Genomic DNA, 14,672 nt, shown 5'->3' with positions numbered 1-14,672 from the left:
GCCACACTTTACTACAAGCATTGGACTGTAGTACGAGGACAGTTCGAATGGTATTTTCCCCCCTCCCCCCTAAATACACACTTCAAACAAGAAAGCAGTCCAACAGTTTTCTAAGACACAAGAACAGGACACGAATTTAGTCCTTCAGAACAAGCTGTCTGTCTCCATCAGGGTCGTAACAGCCATCTTGCACCAGAAATCAGCCCAGACTTTTTCTTCCTTACCTTATTCCTGCTAGTATCCAAGGACCTCTCATTTCCCCAGTGGTTTCTGACTATATTTTCTTTCAATCATTCCACTTTTCTTATTTCTTAGTGTCGCTGTGGCAGTCTAAATATCTTTTTCTTCTTGTAGTTGCAGTTTTCTCACTATTTCCCTGAACATCTGCAAGACAGCCCATCTGGGTTGACACAGTGTGAGATGAGGCAGACAGGCATTGCCAACAAAGGGCTCCTACTGCAGCAAGTGGGCTGTTGAAATCAGATGTTTTCTAAGACGTCTATGGGGACAAAGCCTTTCTTCTTCCCACTGTATACTTTGATAAAGCCGTCGTGTTCCTTTTCAGAAGTCACACAAATCTGAATGCAAAGAAGGTATGAAAATAATAAACTCTTTGCCATGATCAAGCGACAAATTATTCCAGGCTATTTATCAGATGGGTTAGACATCCTGCTAGTTACTTCTATAAGTAGAACAATCCTTTTTAGACTCTCACTGCTTTGGTAAGAAATTCAAATTCATATATTTAGAGAATCACCTTTCCCCCTGCCTTCTTGAAGTGCCACATATACATTAGAGACATTAAAATAATTTTGAAACTTGAATTATGACTTCAGCCTCCTGTAATGATTGTGATTCAGTTGTCTGTGTATGAGAGGATTGGGTATTTCAGATCATGAGCTAGCTGGCTCCCTCAACAGTTGGTGGAGAAAAGTAATCATGATGCCAAGGTGGGTCACTCGTAGCAGCTGATCTGAATGCAAGCATATTCTCTTTTGCATGTTTAAGGAGCCCAGGTACTTCTCAGATGGGCAGTGAGTTATGTTATTTACTCAGCTCTTGCACCTACAGGTTCCTGTGCCTGTTGTGGATACCAAAGTATTTGATCTGAACCCAGCTCTGCGAGTGTGTTTGCGTAACACCTATTCCAAGTGGAGGCAATTATGGTGAAACTGTATGGTCTTTACAGTAGTACAAATATTACATCATGGTAAAGGTTTGCATTTCCTGAAGATCTTTGTGATCTCAGGTATTTCCATTTTAGGGCCCATCCTGAGATACTTCTGCTAGTGGCTGAGCCATTTGAAAGCCTAGTGGCACAGGTACTTTAAACTGCGCACTTGAGCACAGGCCCACACAAAATAAAGAATTGTTTTCAAACATCTGTGCCAAGGAACTATATATTTCCTACTCATCAAACAAGGTTAAAAAATAGCCATAAAACTGATGGTCCTATTGAGACCAACTCACTGATTTCTCATGATGTCAGTGCCAGGTATTTAAAGCCCTCTGTCTGGACTAATGCTCACAAAGGCTCTGTCTGATAGGTATTTACAGTGTTTAACTACAATAATTCAGAGGGTATGAAATGAACAAAAATGGCTCGACAATGTTCCTGGCTAAATGCATTTCGGCATGACTGTTATGGGTTGTATGGTGACACATAAATACCACATCTGAATTCTGGACCAGATTGTCCTCCTGTTGTTACATACATAAAATTTACTAGCAACACTGATGCTGCCAGAGGGAAATGAAAGGTCATAAGAAGGAGGTGAAGCTGCTTCATATTTGCCACCTCTAGTATTCGGAAATGGTCAGGTGCACCTCTGTACCTGCAAACAAGGGTTTGGAAAACAAATGGACTCAATAATTTTCTTACTTAAGCTACCCGCTTAACACTAACTGAATTGGATCCCTGGGGCAGAACGACTGAGCACACCAACAGAGTTGACATGCACTTAAAAAAAATAATGTATTGTTGTTTGAGCTAAATCACACAGAAAGCGTGGGAGAGGTATGTAATTGATGCTGTTTAGTTTAGGTACTGTTGCAAAAAAGCCAAGCTCATCTGTGTCATGAGTCCCTAGCACAGCAGCTGCTCCCTCTCCAGTCACATCACCATTCGAAGCAGAGAGGTGTAAAGTACATATGCACAGAAAGGTGTTTCCGACTACTGCTAGATGTTGGTCTGTGTCTCTGAGAAAGATTATGAAAACTTCAATGATGAGAGAAAGAGCCTACAAAGAAGCACCAGACTAAGGATGGCTGAGCATGGCGGAGTATCCAAGAGTAGGAAAGAGCATCTTGGTTGAAAGATGCCCCTTCTCAGTTGATCCCTGCTGCTGTGTAGAAAAATGAGCCTTTGCAGCTTCTCTATAAATAGACCTGACTGGTTAAAAGGAATGCCTCACTCCATCACTGTGCTTTCCTCCTAACTAAAGATGTCTGCAAGACCTCTAGCTTTTTGCATGGGCCAAAGAAACCCCAAAAGTAGTCAGATCTCCAGAAGCGACCTGCAGCAGGTCTGCACTGCTCACTAGCCATGCTGCATTTCTTGCTTAACCTCTGGCGCTGTGCAGAACATATTGCGAGAACAGAGTATTTTCCCTGATGTCTTGTACTGTCAGCAGAATGATTTGTGGACAAAAGAAAAATACTGAACTTTCTGAACACTGGTTTTCTTTATATTTGGAGTGAAAAAGGATGGCAGATTTTGTCTTTTTTAGAGGTTTTTTTTGGTTCTGCTGCTGGTTTGAGTGCTCCTTGATATCAGTGGGAGTGCTCTGCTACAGCAATAGCTTTAGGAGTACAAAGCCTTTCTGTAAGAACTTCTCTCACTCTACATACTAATACATTGATCTGAATTCTCTCAAATTCCAGCTGAAATTCTTTCACACTAATACACTAAGCCTTGCATGTGCTGGCCCCTGGCTGGCAGAGTTTTTTCCCACTCCTTCCGAAGGAAGGGAATGTGTTGGGGGCAGAGTGAGCTCGGCCACGATACGCCACACTTTCCTAATCGTGTGCGACTCAAGAGTCCCCCGGGGCTGTGGCAGCTGCTGGAGCTTTGCAAAACCCTGGAGCTGCTCCAAATTCTGCTGTTTTGGAAAAGAGGGAGCACAACACCATCTTTGGCCACTTTTGTCCTCATCCCCTTTTGTGAGTGCTGCCAAGTATTTCACCCACAAGTTGTAGCCTTGGGATTTGGCTCTTGACTTTCTTAGGTGGGTGTAAATCATGTGCATGGTGGTATCCAGAGTTTTGGACTCTACCTGATGAATCAGCTGTCACTGAGGACTAGCCCTGGTGACAGACGGCAAACATGATGGTTGTGAAGGCACAAGGTGCCACAGCTACCATCAGGAGCTCACGGTTTGCTGTATCAAATTGGAAACTGCTTAAAATGGCAGCTACTCAGGCTGCCATGTTTTGGGGGGAAGGCTGCTGGCCTGACAAGGTAAGGCAGCCACTGAGCAGCCACTGTCCAGTGAATTTGGTAGCAACACAAATGGAGACAAACAGTTGTGGTTTTTTTTTTCCTGTGCCCTGGCTCAAAAGGTTAGTAGTGGAGTAAGCCACAGGGTAAGAAACCACATCTCAGGCTATTTCTCAGTTATCAAGTAATCTTCAGAACTAGCTGAAAGTGGGATCTAATATTATAAAGTCACTTCCCCATTCTTTCATCTCATTTTGTTTAAAAAAATCAAAACAACACTAAAAATAAATCAAACAACTGTTCAGATCATGACTGTTGTCTGAACTTGTCAACATGTGCCCTCAGGATTTTTTATCCATCAGTCAGCTCCAAGCAGATGGGGGAGATGAGCAATTAGGAAATGATCCTTTAAGCTGCACGGTCATTAGTACTCTCTTGTTCTTCTAAGTAAGTCCTGTGTTTTGAATCTGTGCTCAAGTGGCAAATTGTCTTTGTCCAGGAGTAACTTTGAACTTGCTCTAGTTTTCTGCAGCTGTCTTTTGTTTATGTTCTCTTTCCCATATATTTAACCCATCTCTCAGCCACAGACTGGTTCTGATGAAGTAGGAATTCGGTTATGAGGACAGTACAGTTTCAAGAGCTGTCCTGGAGCCTGCAGACACTGCCAGGTCAAGAGGTTTGAAAACTCAAGTCTTCTGTTTGTCTGTAGGAATGACAGCACAGGGACACTGAGTTTCTACATCTGCTGCTGCCTGTGCACTGAAGTTCTTGCCTATGTCAGCTTTGTGGATTGAAATGATAAGTAGTTCAGTTTTCATAACCATTCAACCATAGTGCAAATGATGATGATAGGTTTTATATCAGCTGTTTCATTAGCTTTTGGACCGAGAACACCAACTTATTTTACCTACAGCACTTATTTAGGGTTTTAAAGATGACCTGGACTAAACTGGATGCGTAATGGGCTGTGCCCCTGTTTTGGACTCTTGCAAAATTTGTGTGCCACTCAGTATCTCTGAATGAATGGGGACACCTTTCCCTGTTCAGCAAGACTGATGTCAATGAAAATCAGAGATAGCTGGAAAAAGACCCTTTTCCCCTTAAGTCTAGCTGTGAAGTGCAGCAGTTATAGCTGGGGAGCACATGAAGAACTGCAACTTCACTTTCTGCTCTGGGTTTGTGTTTTAAGTGATTCAGTCCGAATGCAAAAGTCACCGTGATGCAACTGATTTTCAAAGGCAGCTGAGTCATGCTCTTAGAAGTTCAGCTCCTTTTAGAGTATCCCAGGATGAAAAATGTGAGGACATAAAGTAATTCCTAGGCAGTGAGGTGAAAAGCCAGGTAGCAACAAAGCACCCAGACTAATCAGAAGAAGACTCGAGACAGGTGGATCCCCTGGGGCTGAGACCTGGGCTGCAATCCTGCCTTGTTAAGCCTAACGTCATGGATTTGTTTAAGCCCATTGCCAGGCTCTTCTGGGGTGGTTGGATCAGATCAGCACATAGCTGTTAATGTACGTGTGCCTAAAAGTCACTCTTTTTGAAATTTGTGTGACTGGATATTGGGATAGAAGGGAAGTTTGTCCCCTGAGCTGTGGTGCGAAGGGGACAACAAGGCTGACAGCTCTGGTTCAGAGGTTGTGGCCATCACAACAGCAGTGGCCCATTTGCAGTCACCACAGAAGCTGGCTGGGAGATGCTTTCGGTAACAGGGCTAGCTTACATCAGTGACATTTATAAAACACATCCATTGCAAAATGGATCTGTTGCACTGACCTTTATTTAAACTCACAGTCCACATTTGGATGAGGCAGAGAGTTTCTGATGCCAGTCTTGTTACAAATGTTGTGGTTTGGGGTCATTTCTCTTGCACAAGATCACTTGTGCAATTTAAAATAAATTGTGTTATTTAATCATAAAAAGCCCAACTCTAAAGTGGTTTGTATTAGTGTGACTGTAGACGTCAGAGAGGCTGCCAGTGAAGGGTGTGAGTAGGATTTTTTTAAAGAGGTTATTTCCTTTATTTAAGTAGGATATTATAAGAGGAATAAAAACAGACATTCAAACAATAGATTATTATGACTTCTTTAAAAATAAGGATGATCAATAATGTTAGAGGCATTTTAAGAGATGCTTTTCCAAACATTGATGATGTATGAGATATATATTTTCAAAATGGTGATTTCTTCTTTTGTGAAAAGAGGTCAAATCAGAGCCTGTAGTCATGCAAAGAAGCATTTGTATAATGTGTGGTAATGAATTCGGGTAGGCTAGAGCAGAAGTTACAGGCTAGAGAAAACTTTATATATCCAAGTGATGGTACAATCAATTGGAGTTGGAAATTATGCAGCCAGTATTGTGTGTGAGACACCTTAAAAGAGTGGAAAGCCACAGAAATTGGTTTTTGTTTCCCTGTTAATAATCTTCCTTTACTGATGTCAGGGGCTAATTCTGCCTCCCTCCCACAGATTCTTGACTGAACCCTGTGATGCCCAGTCCTCTTCTGAATTTGTTTCAGGACCCACAAATCTGTCAGTGAACCCTAAACTCCAAGATATTGATGTCTCTGAAGCAGTACACTTTTTCTCCCCCAGGCTGGGTTTCATATTTCATAACGAAATTTTCAAGGGACCCTTTGTGAAGACTAGCTCGTGCATATTGCTCAGGATGGGTGAGCAAATTGCGTTGGTTTTCCCTCAGTCCTCTCCTTGAGTATTGGCTTTGCCAGAAAGGTTTGCACAAAGCTGAAGCTCAAAATGTTATTCCCAGGGCATGAAACTGGCAAGCGATTCCAGAGGAAGCCTCATCCACTGTGCTTCAAACTTTGAAAATACCTCTGCTTGCCTGAAATGGCTTTTCTTAAGGTATTCTTGTGGCTTTGTTGATGCGAATATATTGCCTTTTGACTTACAAGAATAGACTCTCTACCTGGGAACATTCATATAAGGCACAAAGGGGATAGAGACCTGCAGTATAAACCATGGATGGTATCAAGCAATATACTGAATAAGTTTTCCTGATGGCATATCTTCCTTGCCTTCATTGTCAGAATGGCTCTGGACACTTGTTAGACCCTGCAGAATTTGACCCAGTTAATTAACAGTGTAAAATGGAGACAATTTGCCATACTATAGTCACAGGAATTTATTAGACCAGTTAATGAGTTTTTCTAGCTAAAGTGAGACTTGACAGGAATTGGTAGCAATGAATAATTTCCCCTTCTTGCTAATCTGGAACAAGCCAGCGCTTTGCACATAGTACATATATTGTGCTCCCAGCACTCTGGACACTGTGCTCAGAGACAGCTAAAATGGCTGGTTACATCCCACAGAAATCCCCGGTTAGAACAAAAACAAAAAAAAAAAAAAAAAAGGAAAAGAATTCTGACAAACTTTTCCCAGAAGTGCCATTCAGATGTTATTTTTAATTTTTATGTCTTCTCTACGGCACCCCTCTCTGTGCTTCACTTGGAAAACAATGGGGAAATAAAGGACAGAAAATAAGAGAAATGACTGAAAAAAGAAGAAAGGAAATTTGACGTTGGAAATGTAAAATAAATTTTTAAAGTAAAAAATTCCCAATAAAAATTAAAAAGTTTTTCACAATCAGAGTTGTTCCACAGTAAAGGCAAAGTTGTTCTGCTAAAAAAAAAAAAAAAAGACAAAAAATTGTGCCATTCAGGCAGTGATCTCCATGGTGGGCACATGTCACACAGGCTGGGTTCAGGAGTCCCTGTGCTCCTGTCCCCATACTGCTGCTACATGTTGGCTCTGTGCAGGCTGCCAGCTCTCACTGGGGGCTATTATGGGGGGCTCAAACACTGCATGGGGATGCAAGGGGAAGCAGATGAGTGTCCATGGCCTCGCTGTGACTTTCCCACCTGGAAATTACTCAAAATGGCCTTGAGGCTGCTTGCATGTCCCCTTTTTGCATAATTCGTGCAAGGGTGGAGTGGGATCTGTTGGCTCCACTCCTTTCCTCTCATGTCTCTGCATTCGTGTGTTTGTTCAGTCTGATCTCTGCCCCCTGTTTTACATCAAATATATATTTCTTTCTTCTTCTGAAGCCTCTCCCACATGGAGTGAGGACCCGACAGCATTCGCATTCAACCTCAGCATTTATGTGGGTTTGAGATAGGGCTGAATAAGTTTGCTAAAAAAGAGGAAGTAGTAGACAGACAGGACGGATTCACCCCTTCCTTTACCTCCTGCCCTACCGGAGACGATGATGAGCTCCTGACTGCGAGCTTCCTTGTGAGCCTATAATGAAATAGGGACAAGAGGAAGTCCTTGTGTTTAGACGAAGCTGCCAGACCTGCACACTTGGAAACCATGGTTTTGTGAGAAATGAGGCAAGAAACTGTGCCCTCACTGTTTGCAGCACCAACCACACTAACAGAGAGGATCTGGTATGCCCACTGATGAGAAGGGACTCAGACCTTGACCATTCCCTCATGCTGGCACACCATATTCTCACACTACCATTTCTCCAAGGTTCTCCCTTGTGCATTGCTTATTCTAGAGCAAAAAGGGTGCAAAACCTCTTGTTCTGCTTTGGTAATATTTTTTGCCTCTATGTGCACATACATAAACAATCAAAAGAGGTGCTGGGTAAAAAAAAAATTAAGCACTTTCTCTCTTTCTAGCAACTTCAGGGCTGCCCAATGTACTGTGTGCACAGGGGCGGTTAAAATATATTCTGGTCGCTGTATTGCTGTGCCTTCCTTAAAAAGCTGTGTATATCCCAGGATTGTTAGCACTTGTATGTTTTGCTATGCCACAAGGCAGCAGTAGCAAAGGTACAAGTTAACCTTCTTATCCCCCAGTGGAGTAAAGCGTTACAGAAGTTCTGTGTGGAAAAACCTGTGGCCCTGAAGTCCACCCTGATGTCGACTTCTGCTCTACTTTATTAAAACCAGTGGTTGTCCAGGCACTGTAAGGCAAACAATTCCTGGTGACGTGGCATCAATTGCCAAAGGAAATACCTAATGAGTTGGAAGAACATTAGGCTTCACAAGATGCAGTGAGAAAAATCTAGCTTTCTATTTCATCCGGGTGTCAGAGAACCCAGGCTGTTGCATTGCCCTTAGTCAGTCACCCTCCTATCCACATGAGCTTATGCCACAAACCTGTCCCTTAATGTAGGTTTTGAGCACTATCCTTCTCTCACTTTACCTCGGCAAGCATTTATATCCCAGAATCACCAGACTTGACACTTGGATGTATTAAATGTCTGGTAAAAATTTAAAATTACATTTACATTCAGATCATAGACACACCTCATAATGGCAGCTATGACTTTCGCCTTGTGAACCCACCCGAATGACACAAAGTAGAAGGAGCTGCTGAAAGTACACCGGGGTGAACGGACCCTGCTAGTCTTCACTGTACGTGGTGTACTTCAACTCACAGCAGCACTTCTAGTTTAGAATAAATTACAGCCTGTAGAGAGGGTGTGTAAGTGGTGACACAAGCAAATAATGATTAAAGATACTTTGCAGCTGGTGAATATGAGTTAAATTTAAGATTTACACATTTGTTTGGCGTTGTCTTAACCTGCTCCTGCTACCTGCCCCTGCTGAAGCCAAAACAATGAGCTGTGTTTAGATCTTTAGGCAAGGTAAGGTCTGGGGAGGGAGCCACTGCCTTTTATTAGATTAGCTCCAATAGTGAGGAGAAAACCGGACCATTTTTCAGGCACACACGGTCTACCTGTAAGAATGTGTTTTCTTCAAGCTGTCCCTCTGAAGTCAGTAGGTGAGTGCATAATATCTAAAGTATCTTTATGAACGTCTGTGAGACTGAAAATTTAGGCTATGTTAGGCAGGGGGTATGTGTTTGCACAAGACCAACACTGCTCTTAACTGGCTGCTAGACACTATTACCATACAAATAATAAATTTTGTAGTAAAATTGCAGTGAACAGCATCTGCCTATGCTCATCTTGCCAACTTTCTCTCCAGTCATTGGTCAGACTACTGGATGCTCAAGTCCGGTGGGGGTCCGGCACAGGGAAGCTTACCTGGTTCTCTTTCAGAGTTATTTGTCCCTGTTCCTTGCAGCCAATGAATGTCCTGATACACCTGTAAATCTTCTCATCATGTTGCACTCTTTGAACGAAGTTAGCAGGAAAAAATCCAGTTCTGTCATCAATTTTCCCCTGTGGAGAAAACATATTGATAGAAAGAGGTTGTTAACACTAGTAGCTTTAATACAAGTTCAGTATTGAAAATAACATATTTTTCCCTTTGGAAAGGAAACAGATGATAGATATAAAATAATTAGCACATACTTTCCACCAGTCTTCATTGGAGTCTTCCAGAAGAGTGATCATATCCCCTGGCCTGTAATTAGAAGAGGAATAGTAGTTAAGATGACTCTTAATTGTTATGCTGCATTAGCTTCCACAATTACCTTCTAATAGGAAGGCGGTCCTTCCTTGGTCATTTTATCTGAGCAGTCGCTACAGGTAGACTCAATGAGGCAGCAAGGGTTTATTCAATCATACACAGTAATGTAGAAAGAGAGTGTCTGTATATTGGGGCTAGATCTTTTTTTTGAAACAACATCTGTGAACTGGAATTTTTCCTTCCTGTTTAATAAGAAACTGTTTAAAATACAGTCCCTATTTGTTACAGGCATTATCTTGTTACTTCAAGACATTTCACATTGTTGGGACACACCACTTTATCATCTGTGTTTTCAAGCTGTGATTGCAGAAGGAAGGCAGCAGGAAAATAGTTCTATTTAACTGACAAAGGCAATTAGTCAGCAGGGATATAATTCTGCTCAGGAATGTCTTCTTGATTTGAATGGGACATATTTACCTTTATAATGTGTGGTGCAAGGTTGTAATTGCTAAGTATCAGCATCCAGCTGACTAGTTCCAAAGCAGAGCTAGGAGAATAATTTGGCTGGAAATGCTAATAGCGAAATGTGCTGAGCTGATTTTGTCCAGGTAGTTGAACAGTTGTTTGACCTCCTTCCCCCCATTGGTGGCACTTCATCAACATTCTTGTGTAATTACAGTAGCGTTGCATTGTAGAAAGTAAGTGGCAGCCCATTTCCAAACGGATTAACCTCAGAAAGCACTGTCTGCTTGATAAGAGGCATTTTTTTTCATCTTAATGAAATTAACGGTTGACCCCTTCAGATTTCCTTGCATTCCTTGTTAGGCTCACTGTATTGTTGAGGTCTCAGCACAAGAGCTTTGAAACACGTCTGGAGCATGTGATGGATAATGGGTTCAATCCAATGGGCTCTGTCAGAGCACGCATAGAAGCTGTGGACCTGTCTACGATGCAGCTGGAGGTGGGGGTGGTGCTGGGCCTCTTTGGTCCACTTGCCCAGTGGTTATCATTGCTGCTGACAACTGGAGAAACAGGCATTTAGTCTTCTAACTCTGCGTGATCTGAACCAGAGTTTTCCAGCTTTCACAAAAAGGCACTTTCAATAGGGCAACAGGGTAGGATTTTCCTCAAGCCCTCCTCAGGAAGCTGTTCCAATGTCTTTGGAATAATTAAATGCTGCTGAGGTGAGAAAGAAAGCTAGAGAAAAAGGACAACTTGGTATCCCAGTGGTAAAAGATTTCTTCCATGGAAAAGGACATCTGAGTCCCTTATTCCAGTTAATATTTAATATAAAACACTTAAAGTGGTTTTGAGGGAGCCCATCTTGCCACTTCAAAGTTAATAGGCTGTAACACCATTGGAGCCCTTACACTGCAAGGAAGAACTCTTTCAACGAGAAGCATTTAGAGTATCCTCCAAATACCCTTCAGCCTGGTCATTAGAAAAATAACTTAGAAAATATAAATTTATTTGGCTGTCAGAGAAAGATGGCACCTGAACCTAAAGTCTTTCCATGTCAGTGGTCTGAGCGCTGAGATTTTTAGATGCGAGACCTGCAGATTTTGCTTTCTGATATTTTTTAGCACAGGACTAACATAGATGTCTCTAATCTCCAAAAAGGATTCAAAATAGAAGTCCTAGCTGGACCTATGTTACTCTTGCTTCCTGGACTTAGGCTGCTAATCCCTGAAAGGGGGCAGCTTGCTTGGTGTTTGCTACTGGTTGAAATCACTCTCAGGTCTCATCTTTTTCTTCTGTAAATCACAACCCTGGATAAGTTGTCTGCTCTACATCAGTGCTCTAGATTTCAGTAGGTGGCAAGATAGACCACCTGAAGTGGCCAGGCAACCCCTGATGATCATTGTAGGTCCCTTCCAAATACTCTATTCTATTCTATTCTAATCATAGCAGTGTCTGAAACCTGGGGTTGCCTGTCTCCAGGACTCTCTACTTATTGTAAAATAAGGTCGTCTCTTAGAACAAGCATATTCCTGGAATGTCCTGTACTTATGCCAGAGCTTTGGAAAACCTGACTGGCTGCTCCTGCTGTTGAGGAAGAAATCAAGGTTGTGGCAAGTACTAATTGCTGCTGAAATCAGGGCTGGCACTTCTCCGCTGCAGTAATCTGCCACCCATTACATCTCCTCAGAGGTGAGCTGAGATCTCCAGAAATCCCCCCTAACTCTTCTTCCCAGCTCAGCTCCTTCTCCTGCTACTTGCCTTCTTTATGTTAGGGCTGACCAGCCAGGGCTGGTCCCTGGCTTGGGTTCCCAGGACAGTGCTTGTCAGTCTTGACAACATTGCTATACTAAAATCTCCAGCAACTCAACTATGTTAAATGAAAATTAATGCAACTGAGCTGAATCCTGCCTGACTCTGCAGTGACCAAATGACATTACTAGCTATTTGGCATCCCTTATGAAATAGTGTTAACCCATATATTACTGAATTTCTGGCCATGGGACAAACAACGTTGCTGTAGCTGATTAACACTAGCCTAAAACCTGGCTGGTGTCTCTGGAAAGAGCCTGTTAGTCATGACAGTCCAGGTTGCAGACCACAGGTTGCTTTTTCCCCTAATATGAGGGACAGGAGAATTTTGGAGAACGATGTGTTTTCTGGATTGCTATGTCTTGGTGAGGATGGTAGTCCAGTGCAGGCTTGTCTGAGCGGTGTTCCTCTTCATGGAACAAACACGCAAGCTGGAATACACCCCTAAAGGAGCAGGATGCAAAGTGGAATCCCTCAAGCAGAATAGCGGCAAGTTGCACTAAAGGTCACCGTATCCTGTGGTTATTTCCTGAAGAGCTGACATTCCTAAAGTAATGATCAGGAAATGCCAGCAAAGCAGAATGATAGGGAAGCTTATAATTTCTGCCTTACATCCCACCTATTAGTTCCAGAGTGATAAGAAGGCACAGCTGGGAACAGGAAAAAGGCTTTCAGTGAAGGAGATGCTGACGAGAGGGGCATTTCTCTGGCAATTCCCTAAATTCTGTGGCATGTGCATGATTATTTTAATGTAGAGGATGCCTTGACGAGAGCTGACACATTTCATGACAAGAGCTCTAGCAAGACCATGCAAAATGTGAGTAGCATGAGTCAAACTAATTGCACTAAAAGAAAAGATGTCCTTTCACTTCAGTGGGCTTGGATTAGACCTTGCAGTGCTAGCAATGGATGCAGAACTGAGGAAGGAAGTGTTAAAAATTATAATTAACAAGATTATTTTGCAAAGATCAGAATGGATCTTTCTCATGTGAAAACACTGTCATCCAGCAGCTGGGCATTGTTTTCTTTTCTCAGACGTAATCTGAATGTGAGGGAAAATCAAACAGGACTGGTAAAATGTTCATCATTAGCGTGAGAGCTGGTGAGGAATTCCTACTTGAAAACATCTGGTTGAAAAACCAAAGCAACTGAAAACTGAATATTTTCTAGCTGAAAGCCATCTTGCTCCTAAAGTGACATAAGTATTTTTGAAAGTTTTTATCTATTGTCCTTGCCAAAAAAGTTGGTCACCAGCTTTTATCTATGAGAATGTCTTTGTATCTACAAGTGGCTACCTCTATAAAAACTGTTTAGTACAAATGTCAGAATGAACCCTCCCTCCTTTGAAGTCATATACAGCCATATGAGCCTCAGTTCGCATGGGTCAAATCAACAAATAACTATTTTTGGGCTTTACCTCATCTCCAAGTCTTCATTTTCTTGTGGTACAAATTTGTACAAGGCAACATAGGTGTTCATTTGTAACGTGCTTTTATAAAATGATCCCTTTAAGAAAAAAGAGAAAGAGAAAATGTAAATATCTGTCCTGTACAGGAATTTGGTTCATTTTGTTAGAGACTGAGGAACCAGCACCTGATCTTCCAAGAAATGAGCTGGAGTCATCTCATTGCTTTCACACCTTGGAGGACTATGGCCCAGATGATACTAAGGCAGTAACTATCTTCATTTAGAAATAAGATTCTTTGAACCCCAAGATCAAATTCCAGGCTTCCAAAGAACACAAGCTGGAATATGCACAAGTTGGTCTTTCGGCTGACATCTTAAAAATGAGCCTTTTGCTCTCTGTTAATGTATGACTTTACAAGCCCAGTAGTGTATTACTGGCATTATATCAAGTGTCTGTTATACAGTCCTCGTTATGGATGGAGCTAGATTTGTACAGTGCACAGGTCCAAAAAACAGGGTGGAAAAATCACTTTCTTAAACAGAAAGCTTCTTGCACTGGGCTTCCCACAGAGAAGACTGGATACTCTCTCTCCTCCCTTTCTCCACTGGTAATCTGGAGAAAAAAAAGCACCTAAAACAAATCCCAAATAATTTTCCAAATCAAATCTGTGATTTTTATGTTACTGCAGTTCTATTGTAATGACATGGCCTCCCCACTGGAACTTTTGTGTTCACAATATCAATTTGTAATAAACAGAAGAACATAAAAGGGACCATAATGGGTAAACCAAAGAGCCATCCAGTCCTGTATATTGCTTCCAACTGTGGCCAGTGGCCCAGAAATGGTATAAGAACATGACAGTCAGATATCGATGCTTCTCCAGAATAGCGCCCCAGCAGACCTACTCAAGGTCCTCAGCTATCCATAAAAACAAGCCTTTTATATGACTTCACATTCGCATTGCATTCTCACAAAATTTATGCCCATACCGGGGAATGTATACTTTTTGGTTCTTCTCCAAAGTGTTCTGTGCCATTTTCGGAGTATGTAAACACTGAAATAAAGAAAACACATGACATTTTAGGAGTAGTTTAAGACTCTTCACCTCAACAGGATCACTTCTATTTTGTTAATCTCTTCCCTTTCCCCTTAATTTCTTTGATCCCTTGTGCTCTCCTCTGAACCCTTCTACACTCCCCCCTCCCC

General features: G+C 42.1%; 1 protein-coding gene across 2 annotated transcripts in view; it reads right to left on the bottom strand.

Moving 5' to 3' along the window:
• Positions 1–479: 479 nt before the first annotated feature.
• Positions 480–14,672, bottom strand: part of STAC (SH3 and cysteine rich domain) — a 73,290-nt gene continuing 59,097 nt past the window's right edge. For both annotated transcript variants that reach the window (XM_009329990.1, XM_009329991.1), the window contains 5 exons: positions 14,456–14,520; positions 13,476–13,564; positions 9,730–9,781; positions 9,460–9,597; positions 480–578 (listed from right to left, as the gene is read on the bottom strand). In XM_009329990.1, the coding sequence (XP_009328265.1) occupies positions 480–578; positions 9,460–9,597; positions 9,730–9,781; positions 13,476–13,564; positions 14,456–14,520 (443 nt within the window). The remainder of the gene's footprint in view (positions 579–9,459; positions 9,598–9,729; positions 9,782–13,475; positions 13,565–14,455; positions 14,521–14,672) is intronic.

This window comes from Pygoscelis adeliae, unplaced genomic scaffold (genome assembly GCF_000699105.1).
Source record: "Pygoscelis adeliae isolate BGI_AS28 unplaced genomic scaffold, ASM69910v1 Scaffold368, whole genome shotgun sequence".
In the NCBI taxonomy this organism is placed as follows: domain Eukaryota; kingdom Metazoa; phylum Chordata; class Aves; order Sphenisciformes; family Spheniscidae; genus Pygoscelis; species Pygoscelis adeliae.
This window is presented reverse-complemented; position numbering and strand designations above follow the sequence as displayed.